The sequence below is a fragment of the Etheostoma cragini genome, chromosome 19 (genome assembly GCF_013103735.1).
Source record: "Etheostoma cragini isolate CJK2018 chromosome 19, CSU_Ecrag_1.0, whole genome shotgun sequence".
Classification (NCBI taxonomy): Eukaryota; Metazoa; Chordata; class Actinopteri; order Perciformes; family Percidae; genus Etheostoma; species Etheostoma cragini.
Window position 1 is genome coordinate 16979529 of NC_048425.1, and position 11613 is coordinate 16991141.

An 11613-nucleotide genomic window follows, 5' to 3' on the forward strand; every position below is an offset into this window, starting at 1 on the left:
GGCCACCAAACATGACGTTTCACAAGAACACAAGAACACAAGTCCATAGAAGAACACATATTGAGAAACGCCCCTAGTCTTGCTTTGTGCCTGTCTGATTGTCCTGCCCCGCCCTAATGTGATTCACCTGATGTCTCACCTGTTCCCCGTTACCTTGTTACCGCTTGTATTTGACCCCTGTGTTCCCTTTGTCCTTTGTCAGATCCTTTGGCCAGTTTGCCAAGCCTGTTTGTCCTGTCGTCCTGCTCTATGTTCCCTACCGTTCTCCTGTTGGATTTTTCCCCGTGGGATTTACTTCCCTGGGTGTCCGTTCTTGTCCCTTTGGATTTTTTCCCAGTGAGTCTCCAACCCTTGTACTTTTGTTTTTCACTGGCTCCCGGATATTTGGTTTTTGTTTGGACTCTGTTGCTCTGCCTTTTGTTCTAATAAAACCATTTAAAGCCCCTGCCTGCCACTCTGCGTTTGGGTCCTCCTTCCTCCTCATAACAGTATTTTGTGAAAAGGTGCGCATGACAATAAACCATGTCTACATCAAAAACTATGGTTAGGACTTGAGTGGATATCAGGACTGATTCAGGAGATTACAGGGTCAGTTTCCCACAAAGTGTTGCTAGGAAATGGTGAAGTGGTAAGGCGACATGTAGATCAATGGTTGTGCAACTTTTGACGCTAGAGTTCACAGATAAAGAGGTGTGTGCACTACTACCGCCAGTGACCAGCACAGAGATAAAAGACACAAACACTGTACAGGTGGATGACAAAGTGGCCACTGCAGCTGGTGGTTCGCCAGCTCCGGTGTTTATCTGACCCCACAGGAATCAGGAGACCTACAGCTTTTTTACGAAGGACTTGGTAAAAGGAGGGACATGTTAGTGACGCACTTGTCAGAAATGCAAAGATGGGACATAATTTTGTATAAAAAGTGCAGTAGATTTTCCAGATGCAGTAGACCAAAGAGTAAATACCCCATGTAGGTCATGTTGTAACATTTCCAAAGTGTTGCCTGCAATAAAACTAACTCGACCAAAGAGGAAGTGTCTGCTTTAATTATTGTTTTAATCTGCTTGTTTGCATGGCAAGTAGTTTTAACATTTAATGAAAACACTTTCCCATCTGTAATCACATTTTAGATATTCATATTAACATTTATGCTGGTTAAAATTGTATTCTCACTAATTGGAATGGTAAATAAAGATGCACAATAACATGGTAACTGGTAAAAAATAGTTTTTCAAGACATCCACAACTTTATGTACTGGTACAGAAGTACTGGTCAAAACTAAATTTAAGTTAAGATGTTTTAACATTGAATAACTTGTCAGACGTCACCCAGAACGTTCTCCTAACGTTAGCAACCTTTAGATAACGTTCCCCTAGCGTTGTAACCTTCATGGAACATTCCCCTAACGTTCCCCTGATGTTTCCCCTAATGTTGCAACCTTTAGAGAACGTTCCACTAATATTACCCTACTGTTGAAACCTTTAGAGAACGTTCTCCCAGCATTGTAACCTTTAGCAAATGTTCCCCTAACGTTTCAACCTTTAAAGAATGTTCCCCTAATGTTGCAACCTTTAGAGAACGTTCCTCCAACGTTCTTTTTACATTCCCCTGACCTTTAAAGAACTTTAGCAACCATGGTACCAAATTTATTTCTACTTTAAACTGTCTGTGCGTGAGCAAGAATTAAATATTATATTTTAGCAGTCAGTCCGGCAGTCCGCCCATCATAATGTACATTATTGAAAAAAGCCTAGTGCACAACATTTGCTTGTAACTGTATTTGTTTGCCTTCAACAGTTTGTTCATTTCTCACATAGCTTTAAGTACACGATTTGCATAAGTGAAAATATAAAAAGAACAAGTGAGAGGCTCTGAATTTCTTATTTGTGTTCGTTAGGGTCACTTGAGAAGCGTCCAAACCCTGTCAGGCAAGACTCTTTCTCCTCCCTGGCCCACATATTCATCCTTCTGCAGCTGATCTACATACGTTTGCAAGTTATGAATTGTGTAAATGTTAGATTGCATTATAGAATGAAGTACAGTACTCTTTAAAATTGCTACATTATATCATATTTCAGTAGGTTTCATCTTTACTACCCAGTCATGTTCATTTGTAGTGAAAAGGCTAAGGATCATTGCATAATTTTATAGAGAATTTAATTAAATTGATCTGACTTTATCCCTATTTTGAATGATTTTTTTAAAATCATTCATTAGATAGAAAGGCCATCGCATTGTAATTTAATATATGAGCATCATTTATCAGAGGGTTTCATAAAATAATCAAATTCTATAAGCACTGTAAAGGCGGTCCTCTTATTCAGACAACCTGTAATAGTTTTGAGTGAGTGTGTATTTTTTTTATTATAACATGTAGAAAATCTGTTACTAATTTGCATAAACATTTTTTTCAGAGTTAAAGAAAGACAGGGAAACAAACAGTAACAGGGGAATCCAGAGGTCACAGACTGGGCTGTGACAAATGTATTTTGTATAGTCCAAATTACAGAATACATATCTGCAATGTTTGTTTCATTTTGGATGACTAAAATTTGATTTTTGACCAGTAACAATTGTTTTGTAGACATAACAATGGATATCTGCAATAACTATCCAGTCTAGCTATTAAATGCTATAATGGCTTGTCATAGAGCAAATTTGTGCTGGGGAATGGGATGGCGTATTAAGGCCTTCACACACCAAGCTGAACAACGAAGACCGACTGTGGCGTTGCCTCATGTCTCCCCGTGTCATCCTGTGTTGCATTTGTCTTGCCCAAAAATTAACACTAAGGGAAGGGAACTTTGTCAGGATGCATAGGATCCTGATCTATGTAATAACTGGCCTTTAATAATAAGAATCTGCCTGCCTCTATGGGAATTTAATAAAGGGGTGTATACTTATGCCCCTTGTATTTTAAGGAAGAACATTTATTTATTTACAATACATTATTCATTCACAAAGAAAGTTGGTGTCCTTAAAAGGTTGGATTTCCTAAATTTGTTAAATTAAGGCGTTACGATCAATTTCCAAAAGATGTTATTTTAATTCCTCTTTTTAATCAACTTTAGCATGGGTGTGTAAATTTATTCTAGCCACTGTAATGACATAATTGTTATATTGTCACACAGGAAAGGCCTGTTTGTTCCTTGGATGTGTTTTAATCCATTCCACCTTTTTTCCAGAATGTCGTTTTAGTGCCTTAGCTTAACTTCTAACCAGCATTTGCCTTAATCCACAGAGGTAGAACCAAACTAAGCCTACGGTCCCTCTGCTTCACTCCCAGACGGGAAGACAGCAGACACTGAGACATGTCTAACCACACTGTCCATCATGGGCTTTCATCTGTTTTCTCTACAAAGACATCTCCCTGCAGTGGGAAGCAGATGGACTGTGCGGCTGCTGGCTAATGTCAATTAGCTAACATCCACCCTCCTAAAATGCCTTTTGAACATTTGAACGCCAACATAGTCTGATGCATGGTGATGGTGGGGGACACAGCAAAAATGCTACGGTGATGGTTGCTCTGGCCAATGGCCGCCTTGACATGTCAGGGCTTTTACCGATGTTCACAGCTGAATACAGTATATAACAAAAGTTGAAATGGTTTTCTGTCAGTAATTGTCAGGAAAAATGTTAATAAATTAACAGATGAGATCCTGCAGCTGTATTGTGGATTGTTCTCTCCATCAGATGTGTGTGAACTGGAACTGGACCCAAACACAGTTAACAGAAGACTCAAACCATCTGACAACAACAGGAAGGTGACATGGGTGTTAAAGGATGAGCCATATCCTGATCATCCAGACAGATTTGAAGGCTGGTCTCAGCTGCTGTCCAGAAATCTTCTTCCTGATCGCTGTTACTGGGAGGGCGAGGGGAGAGGAGGGGTTTCTATATCAGTGATTTACACAGGAATCAACAGGGGTGGAGGCAGTGAAAGAAATGATCAGTCCTGGAGTCTGGAGTTCTCTGTTGATGGTTACTGTGTCCATCACAATAACAGAAGCATAGACCTCACTTCCTCCTTTGTCTCTAACAGTGTAGCAGTGTATGTGGACTATCCAGCTGGCACACTGTCCTTCTAGAGTCTCCTCAGACACTGTGATCCACCTCCACACATTCAGCACCACATTCACTGAACCTCTTCATTCTGGGTTTAGGTTGTGGTCTAGTTCCTCTGTGTCTCTGACTGCCTCCTCTGCAGGTCTGAGTCTGAAACACAAAAGTTCTCCATGTCCCACATTCTGCACTATGAAGCAGATCTGTTTCAGAGTCCAACACAAATCATTTATGTCTGATTTTACCTCTTGGAGTCTAAGAGGTGAAATCAGACAATTATAAGATTTAGATTATCACCATTTTAACTGTTTAACCAGAAACACTTTGTGTTTTCATTCATCCGCAGGTTCTCTTTACCTGAGTTTCAAAACAATCAACTTAATCAGCTGTGGTAGGTTATAAAGTTGACATGAAGAATTATGGGTATTGTGATGTTTGGTTATTTGAGAGTGTTCTTCACACTCAGCTGCTTTCCGTGAGGAGTATCTGGGTGTCTGGAGGTTACGACCTTAATGATGTCCTGACTCCCATGATAAACAGTCTGGACTGAGGGTTACACACTGTGTTGCGTCCTGGCTGCTATTACAGGATTCTGTGTGACAAGAGATACACTGTATAAAGCTGAGTGAATATAATGTCACATTAGCTTCAATTATATTCAATTATCAATATATTCAATTAAAGACACATGAGGCTCATCCATTTCTTTTATTGATATAATTGAAGATTGACCTGAAGTAGGCTACAAATATGCAGCTGTGTCTAGTGTACACTATTGATGTTAATTATTTATGTTCATACCTGAACATAATTTTACCCACTTTCCTCTGACTTTTGTAAAACTCGTCCTCTGATCCCAAGTGCTTTTGCCACAGGGCCTTCAAACCGCGAACCGGTGCCCGAATCTATTAACCCGGTAGGCCAACCATTGAACCGACTCACGTTAAAGAGCCGGTTGTCTCATCACTATGTCATGGGTCATTTCTTTAACTGTCTATGGTCACATGCATCAACTTTCGCCTTTAAGTTCAACTCAACCAAACTACAACTTGTCGTCAAACTCTGCTCTAAATCGGATTTGTCAAATGGAAGAGGTGGTCTTCTTACTAACTTGCTGATTGGCTCAAACCGTACCTTGCTGCCTGCCGTCATCATTGTGCGTCCCTTCATGCTTCAGCAGTCAGTATTGAAGTCAGTGAAAATGGCGAGCTGGTGTGTACGAGCAGTGAGACAGAGCTACTCAATTGTATCTTCACCTGCGCTAATAAGGTAACATACTTCAATATCGACTTTGTTAACTGAAATGTGTCCGTTATAGCAATACCAGGCTTGACTTGGCAGGGAGGTAAGCTACGTTACTGTCATCCCAGGAAACGGCATAGTAAGAGCTAGCTGTTAGCAACCATAGCTTTCGTAACCGACCATGGTCCGTTGACCTTTACCGTTAAGTGAAAGATACAGGTGGCTGTGTGTATGCGTTGAAGATGACCTGGCCAAGCGCATTTATTGTGTGTTTCACATTGTTAGCATGTAGCGTTCACTGTAATTGCTAGCAGAAGGATGATGACATAACGTGACACATTGCAAATGATGAAGAGAGGATTGGTTCACTATGCTAAAAATAACGTTCAAGTCAACAATCAAGTGTGTTCGTGTTCGTTCGTGTGTTAGCTCTTTATTTTTTATCAGTTAAAGAGCATTTCATAGTGCGTTGACGTCAGTTAATGTGTTGTCTTTTCTGAAATGGAGAGGAAGTCAGAACCAAACTCCATTGCTAAATTTGATAATTTAACGTTTCCTTTGTCGTTACTCTCTTATCTAACATAGATGACATAGATGAATAACCTGTGAATGGAATTTGGTGTCATGTGTCCACACTATTGGCTAGAGAAAGATTACGACATAAATCACAGTGGAATAGGCTTTTCTACTACATCAAAGGATTTCACAATATTCCATTTTAGTCTATACTTCGTCTTCGTTGATATTTATCAAAGACTAGCACATACAACGTTGTTGTATAACTGGCGGTTGTACAACTGGCAGCAGGGTTAATTAAGCTGTTAAGCAGGTCTGGAGAAGGAACCAAAATACCATGCTTCCCTGAGAAGTAAAATAATATATGCAGTACTTACAGATGGTTTCAACATCTTCTATTAAATCTCCTATTTTGTATTATTTTACTGCATTTTCATATAATTGTAGACTATTGTCATACAATATTTATATTAAAAGAAAAACTAAGGCACACAGATGGGTTGTAGTTTTTTATATTACAATACACTGATGTAAACGCAATGTCATGAAGTAATCCCTCGTCCACCCCATGGGGTAGTACAGTAAGCTCCAACTTTAAGTGAACTCTTGAGTATCAAATCAATTTTATTGTCAAGAGCTATGATAAAATCACACATCTTATTGTAAAAATTAGCTTTATACAGCAACAGTAATAGCAGTTTCCCTCCAAAACATCTAGCTGACTGAATTGAATTCTCCAGGGGTCTGTCTGAATGGAAAACGTTCTCTAAAACACCTAAATATTTTTGTACTGCGATAGTGTGCATCACAAAGCTTGTCTATATATAGTTTTCAATTATCATGATTGAATAATTATGCCCATAGTGATGCCTTTTAATGTCTTGTTCTGTCAAACCAGCAGTCCAAACCTACAAGTGAACTAATTTACAATCAAACAAATAAAATCAATCTCTCTCTCTTTCTCTCTCGTCCCCACCTTCAACCCAGAGCCTCTCCACGATTGTTATGCACAGCCACCCAGCAGAAGAACGGCCACGGGTCAGAGGAGGAGGCTGAGAAGCCGGAGCAGAGTGCAGCAGAGACCCAGCTGGAGGAACAGCTCAAAGACATGACAGTAAGTCACACAAATCCAGTTCAGTCAGGCTGGAGTTGAGCAGGCTGGTAGCTGCACTATTCTGATGAAACAGTAATCTGATGAATTTACCACATTCTGTCAAGTTGCCCTTATAATTCCACCTAACAATGACTAACTTTTAAGGTGGATTATCAACCAACACTGTTTATTTCACTGAAATAAAATAAAATAAAAGTTTCGAAGGGGTCTAAAAAGTCGCTGATTTCGCGTGCGTGTGTGTGGTGTGACAGAAAGACGGAGGAGAGCAGGGAAAGGTACTGCAGCTGAACAAATGCAAGTATTAGATAGCGTCTAAAAAACAATAACAACAATAACAACAAAACACGATTTGTGGCGGCCGGTGTTGATTGTATGGCGCACCGCCACAAATTGGTCTGTGTGTTGGAAACACTGATATTGTTCTAAAATCTCTCCCTGTATTGATCCAAGATGGTGGCATGTATGGACGCAGCAGCCCAGCCACTCAAACAGTTATCAGCTTTACACCTAAAACTGATACTAAAGCCATTACACAAACTCACAGCACATAGCCAGACCTGAGAAGGTGCCACCACAATCCAAGCGCGCTCTACACATTGACTGCAGCAAGGCAGAAGGGCCTATTGGTGGTGTAAGCCCTGCAGTTTAGGCATCTGCTGACCACCTCGCTGCAGTCTTCACAAACACTTTCAACCACTCCATAACTAGCTTTAGTCCCTTTTTGTCTGAGAACTGTCACCATCATCCCTGTACATGTGGCTGTCGCCGAGGTAGTAGAGCAGTCGTCTGGTGGTTTGATCCCTGGCCCTGCAGTCCCATGTCGAAGTGACCTGAAATTATATTCAGATTTCGGCCAATACAGTAACAATAGCTTAAATTGAAGGTACTATAATTAGGCCTGTAAATTCCAAATTTTGCTCAACAATTAATTGTCTTAGAAATAATTGCTATTGTGGCCGCTTTGGATCAGTGGGTAGAGCAGGCGCACACGTTCTGAGGGCTTTATGCCTCAATGCAGAGGTCCAGTATGGAATATAAAGGCGGAAAAGAAAAATAATTGCGATCAACAATATAGTTGTCTCTTGTAGTGAAATAATACGTTTCTCATTCTTCGATTACTTTTTTAAACAAGTTTAAATGAATCCCAGGATACATCTTGTTATATTTTACTAATATGAGACCCAGATACGCAGGTTCACACCCAATCAAGTAAACCATGCCTCGTTATTATCATAGAACATTGTATTACATTGTTAAAATGAAGAACAAAATTAAAACATAACATTTTATTTCCGTTAATAAAAAAAAAAAGAATGAATAATTAACAATAAACGGAGCATGTTTAATTTCCCTGGCTTTAGACGGCTACAGCCCAGGATGTTTGGAGTTTCTATGGCAACTCTAGTGCTCTAATGCTTTAATTGCAATTATACAAAATAACTGCGACTATGGAAAATAATTGCAGTTAGACAATTATTTGTTATAGGCCTGCCTATAATATCTTGTACAAAATTGCTGCATGCAACAAATAGATTTCCTTTGTAATCAGAGGGCATGTTTATAATAAATGTATGAAAATAATTCGTTTTCCAATGTACTAATCCTAAATTAAAAATTAAGCCATTTTTTAATTTCAGTCATTTAATTCCCATTAAGAGAGTTAGAGAATTTCCATCTCTAACACACTCACAGAAAAAACACAGTTACATATAAATGCAGTAGCAATACTTTTCTTTTTATTATAGTCATGTTGGCACAAGGTGGTGTTTACTGTATGGATTTTAATCTGGGTTTACATTTTAATCATTGCCACCTTTAACAAAAGTACTCTACAGACCTTTTTTTTAGAATAGCTTAGATCTTTTTCCTTCCCTAAATAAAGGTTGAATACATTTATAAAAACAACAACTGATGCCTAAGCTTCATTGCATAATGTACACTACCAGTCAAAAGTTTGGGGTCACTTACAGATTTCCATCATAGAAATAATTCCAGCTGATCTGAGTGGGTGGCTAATTTTTAAGGCATTATCTACAGTGCCCATTATCAATAACCATTCATCCAATTTTCCAAAGACACATTATGTTTAATAATCTGATATAATTTCAAAAAACTGAGAATCCATTGGAGAACCCTTTTGCAATTATGTAAGAACATTATGGAATCTAAACTGCTGCTCTGGTTAAAAAACAACAATGCAACTGATTTGAGCTGGTATTGTCTATAATGGAAAATTTCCAATCGACCCCAAACGTTTGACCTGTAGTGAGTTAGTTGTGTGTTGACTCCATAGCAAACTGTTTCTATCATGTTCCCAGGAAAAATACAAGCGGGCCTTGGCAGACACTGAGAACCTCAGGACAAGGAGTCAGAAGATGATTGAAGATGCTAAACTATACGGTAAAGATTCCATTTTAAATGTGCCGGTTTTCCATATTTCAACAGCATCTTCCACCTAAAAAGGGCTTTACCATGGACACATCCTGTAGAAAATAATCACTGTTCTAGATCAATTATACTATACTAGATGTCCCAAGAGGCCATCCTTATTCTTCTTTGAGTAAATTGTCTTTTTGAAGTGGTTGTCTGTAAAACCTGTATTGAACTTTCACTACTAGAACTAACTTGATTTCTATTTCATGACAAGCTTATTAGACCGTTCTAGAATAAGTGTGCATACTGTGCATGACTTCCTTTTTTCACTGCTTTTATATTCCTTTTCAGTGTCCTTTTTGCACTCTTGGGGTCTACTAGAATAGGTTTACATGCTTTAATGTTCTAACCCATTACTTATTGTAGTCTCTTCATTGACTATGCAAGGCTACTTTTTAACATGTTCCTAGCATGTACCTATTCAGAAACTCTTGGGCAGCGAACTTGGCGGTTGGCTAAGGTGTGGGGGTGCAGGTCAAAAGTTTGGACACATCTTCTCATTCAATGCGCTTTCTTTATTTTCATGACTATTTACATTGTAGATTCTCAATGAAAGCATCAAAACTACAAATGAACACATATGGATTATAGGGGGCGCTCCTCATGTGAGCCAGTTTTGTTGTAGCCCTTGATGGTTTTTGCGTCTGCACTTGGGTACACATTCTAAGTTTTCGCAATTTTCCGGATCGACTAACTTTCAGTTTTTTAAAGTAACAACGGGCACTCGTTTCTCTTTACTTAGCTGATTGGTTCTTGCCATAATATGAACTCTAACAGTTGTCCAATAGAGCTGTTGGCTGTGGATCAACCTGACTTCGGCACTACACAACTGAGGGTCCCAACTACATTAATAAGGAAAGAAATTCCACTAACCCTGAAAAGGCCCACCTGTGAAGTAAAAAAAAAAAACATTTCAGGTGACTCCCTCATGAAGCTCATTGAGAGAACACCAAGGGTTTGCAGCACTATCAAAAATCAAAGAAACTAGAATATAAGACATGTTTTCAGTTATTTAACACTTTTTTCAGGGTGGCCGCGGGTCCTTAAAAAGTCTTAAAAAGTCTTAAATTACGTTTCCTAAAATTAAGGCCTTAAAAAGCATTAAATTGGCTTAAATTCAGATTGGATAGGTCTTAAATATGTTTGTGTCATGTCCCGGCGAAAATGCAGGCAATCTGTTGTCAAATATTCTTTTTCCGGTAGGCTTTGCGATGCGTTGTCGCTGTAACATAAGCCCATTTGTACATGTCCTGTCCCCTGACCAATCGGCTATCCTGACCTTAACCACTTACACAAATCAAGCTGCTTCGTGGGCTGGTGTTGGCTTTAAAACAACGAGTATCCTTGGTTAAGGTCGGAGCCTGAAAATGCGTATGAAGCAAACTGCGTTATGTGTCGGAAGATTTTCAAACTTGGGAAAATGGGGAACAGAGCGGTGGAATCGCACGTACAAAGTAAAAACCACAGACTACGTAAAGGCACGCCACCTACCCGCCATCGCTAGTTTCTGCTCCATCGCTAGCAACGATGTCAACGCTACAACGCTAGGTGTTAGGATGGGAAATCCACAGCCAACAATGCCAGCTGAACTACGAGCAGTTTGTGGCTCAAAGCCAACACTCCGAGCAGAGGTGATGGGGGGGCTGAGGACCGTGACAAGCCACAATTCATACAGGTCAAATGACGGGACTGAAGAAGTGTTCCAAGCAATGCTTTCAGATTCAAGGCTTGTACAGTCATTTACAGTTGTGGTCAAAAGTGTACATACACTTGTAGAAAATCACAATGTTATGGCTGTCTTGAGTCTTCAATAAGTTCTACAACTCTTATTTTTCTGTGATAGAGTGATCGGAACACATACATGTTTGTCACAAAAAACAGTCATAAAGTTTGGTTCTTTCATAAATTTATTATGGGTCTGCTGAAAATGTCACCAAATCTGCTGGGTCAAAAATATACATACAGCAACATTAGTATTTGGTTACATGTCCCTTGGCCATTTTCACGGCAACTAGGCGCTTTTGGTAGCCATCCACAAGGTCCTGGCAAGCTTCAGGTCGAATGTTTGACCACTCTTCTTGACAGAATTGGTGCAGTTCAGCTAAATGTGATGCTTTTCTTGCATGAACCTGTTTCTTTAGCACTGTCCACATGTTCTCAATGGGGATTAAGTCAGGACTTTGGGAAGGCCATTCTAAAACCTTAATTCTAGCCTGGTTTAGCCATTCCTTTACCACTTTTGATG

The 11613-nt window shown here is 39.5% G+C and overlaps 1 protein-coding gene and 1 long non-coding RNA gene across 2 annotated transcripts in view; one reads left to right on the forward strand and one right to left on the reverse strand.

The window, feature by feature from the left end:
* Positions 1 to 1650: 1650 nt before the first annotated feature.
* The window catches only part of LOC117962185, a 16961-nt gene continuing 6998 nt past the window's right edge, over positions 1651 to 11613 (reverse strand). The window contains exons 2-3 of the long non-coding RNA XR_004660591.1: positions 9626 to 9628; positions 1651 to 1663 (exon numbers count right to left, since the gene is read on the reverse strand). This is a non-coding gene — a long non-coding RNA (uncharacterized LOC117962185). The remainder of the gene's footprint in view (positions 1664 to 9625; positions 9629 to 11613) is intronic.
* The window catches only part of grpel1 (GrpE-like 1, mitochondrial), an 8764-nt gene continuing 2322 nt past the window's right edge, over positions 5172 to 11613 (forward strand). The window contains exons 1-3 of the mRNA XM_034901312.1: positions 5172 to 5332; positions 6809 to 6935; positions 9254 to 9335. Of these exons, the coding sequence (XP_034757203.1) occupies positions 5232 to 5332; positions 6809 to 6935; positions 9254 to 9335 (310 nt within the window). The 5' untranslated portion in view covers positions 5172 to 5231. The remainder of the gene's footprint in view (positions 5333 to 6808; positions 6936 to 9253; positions 9336 to 11613) is intronic.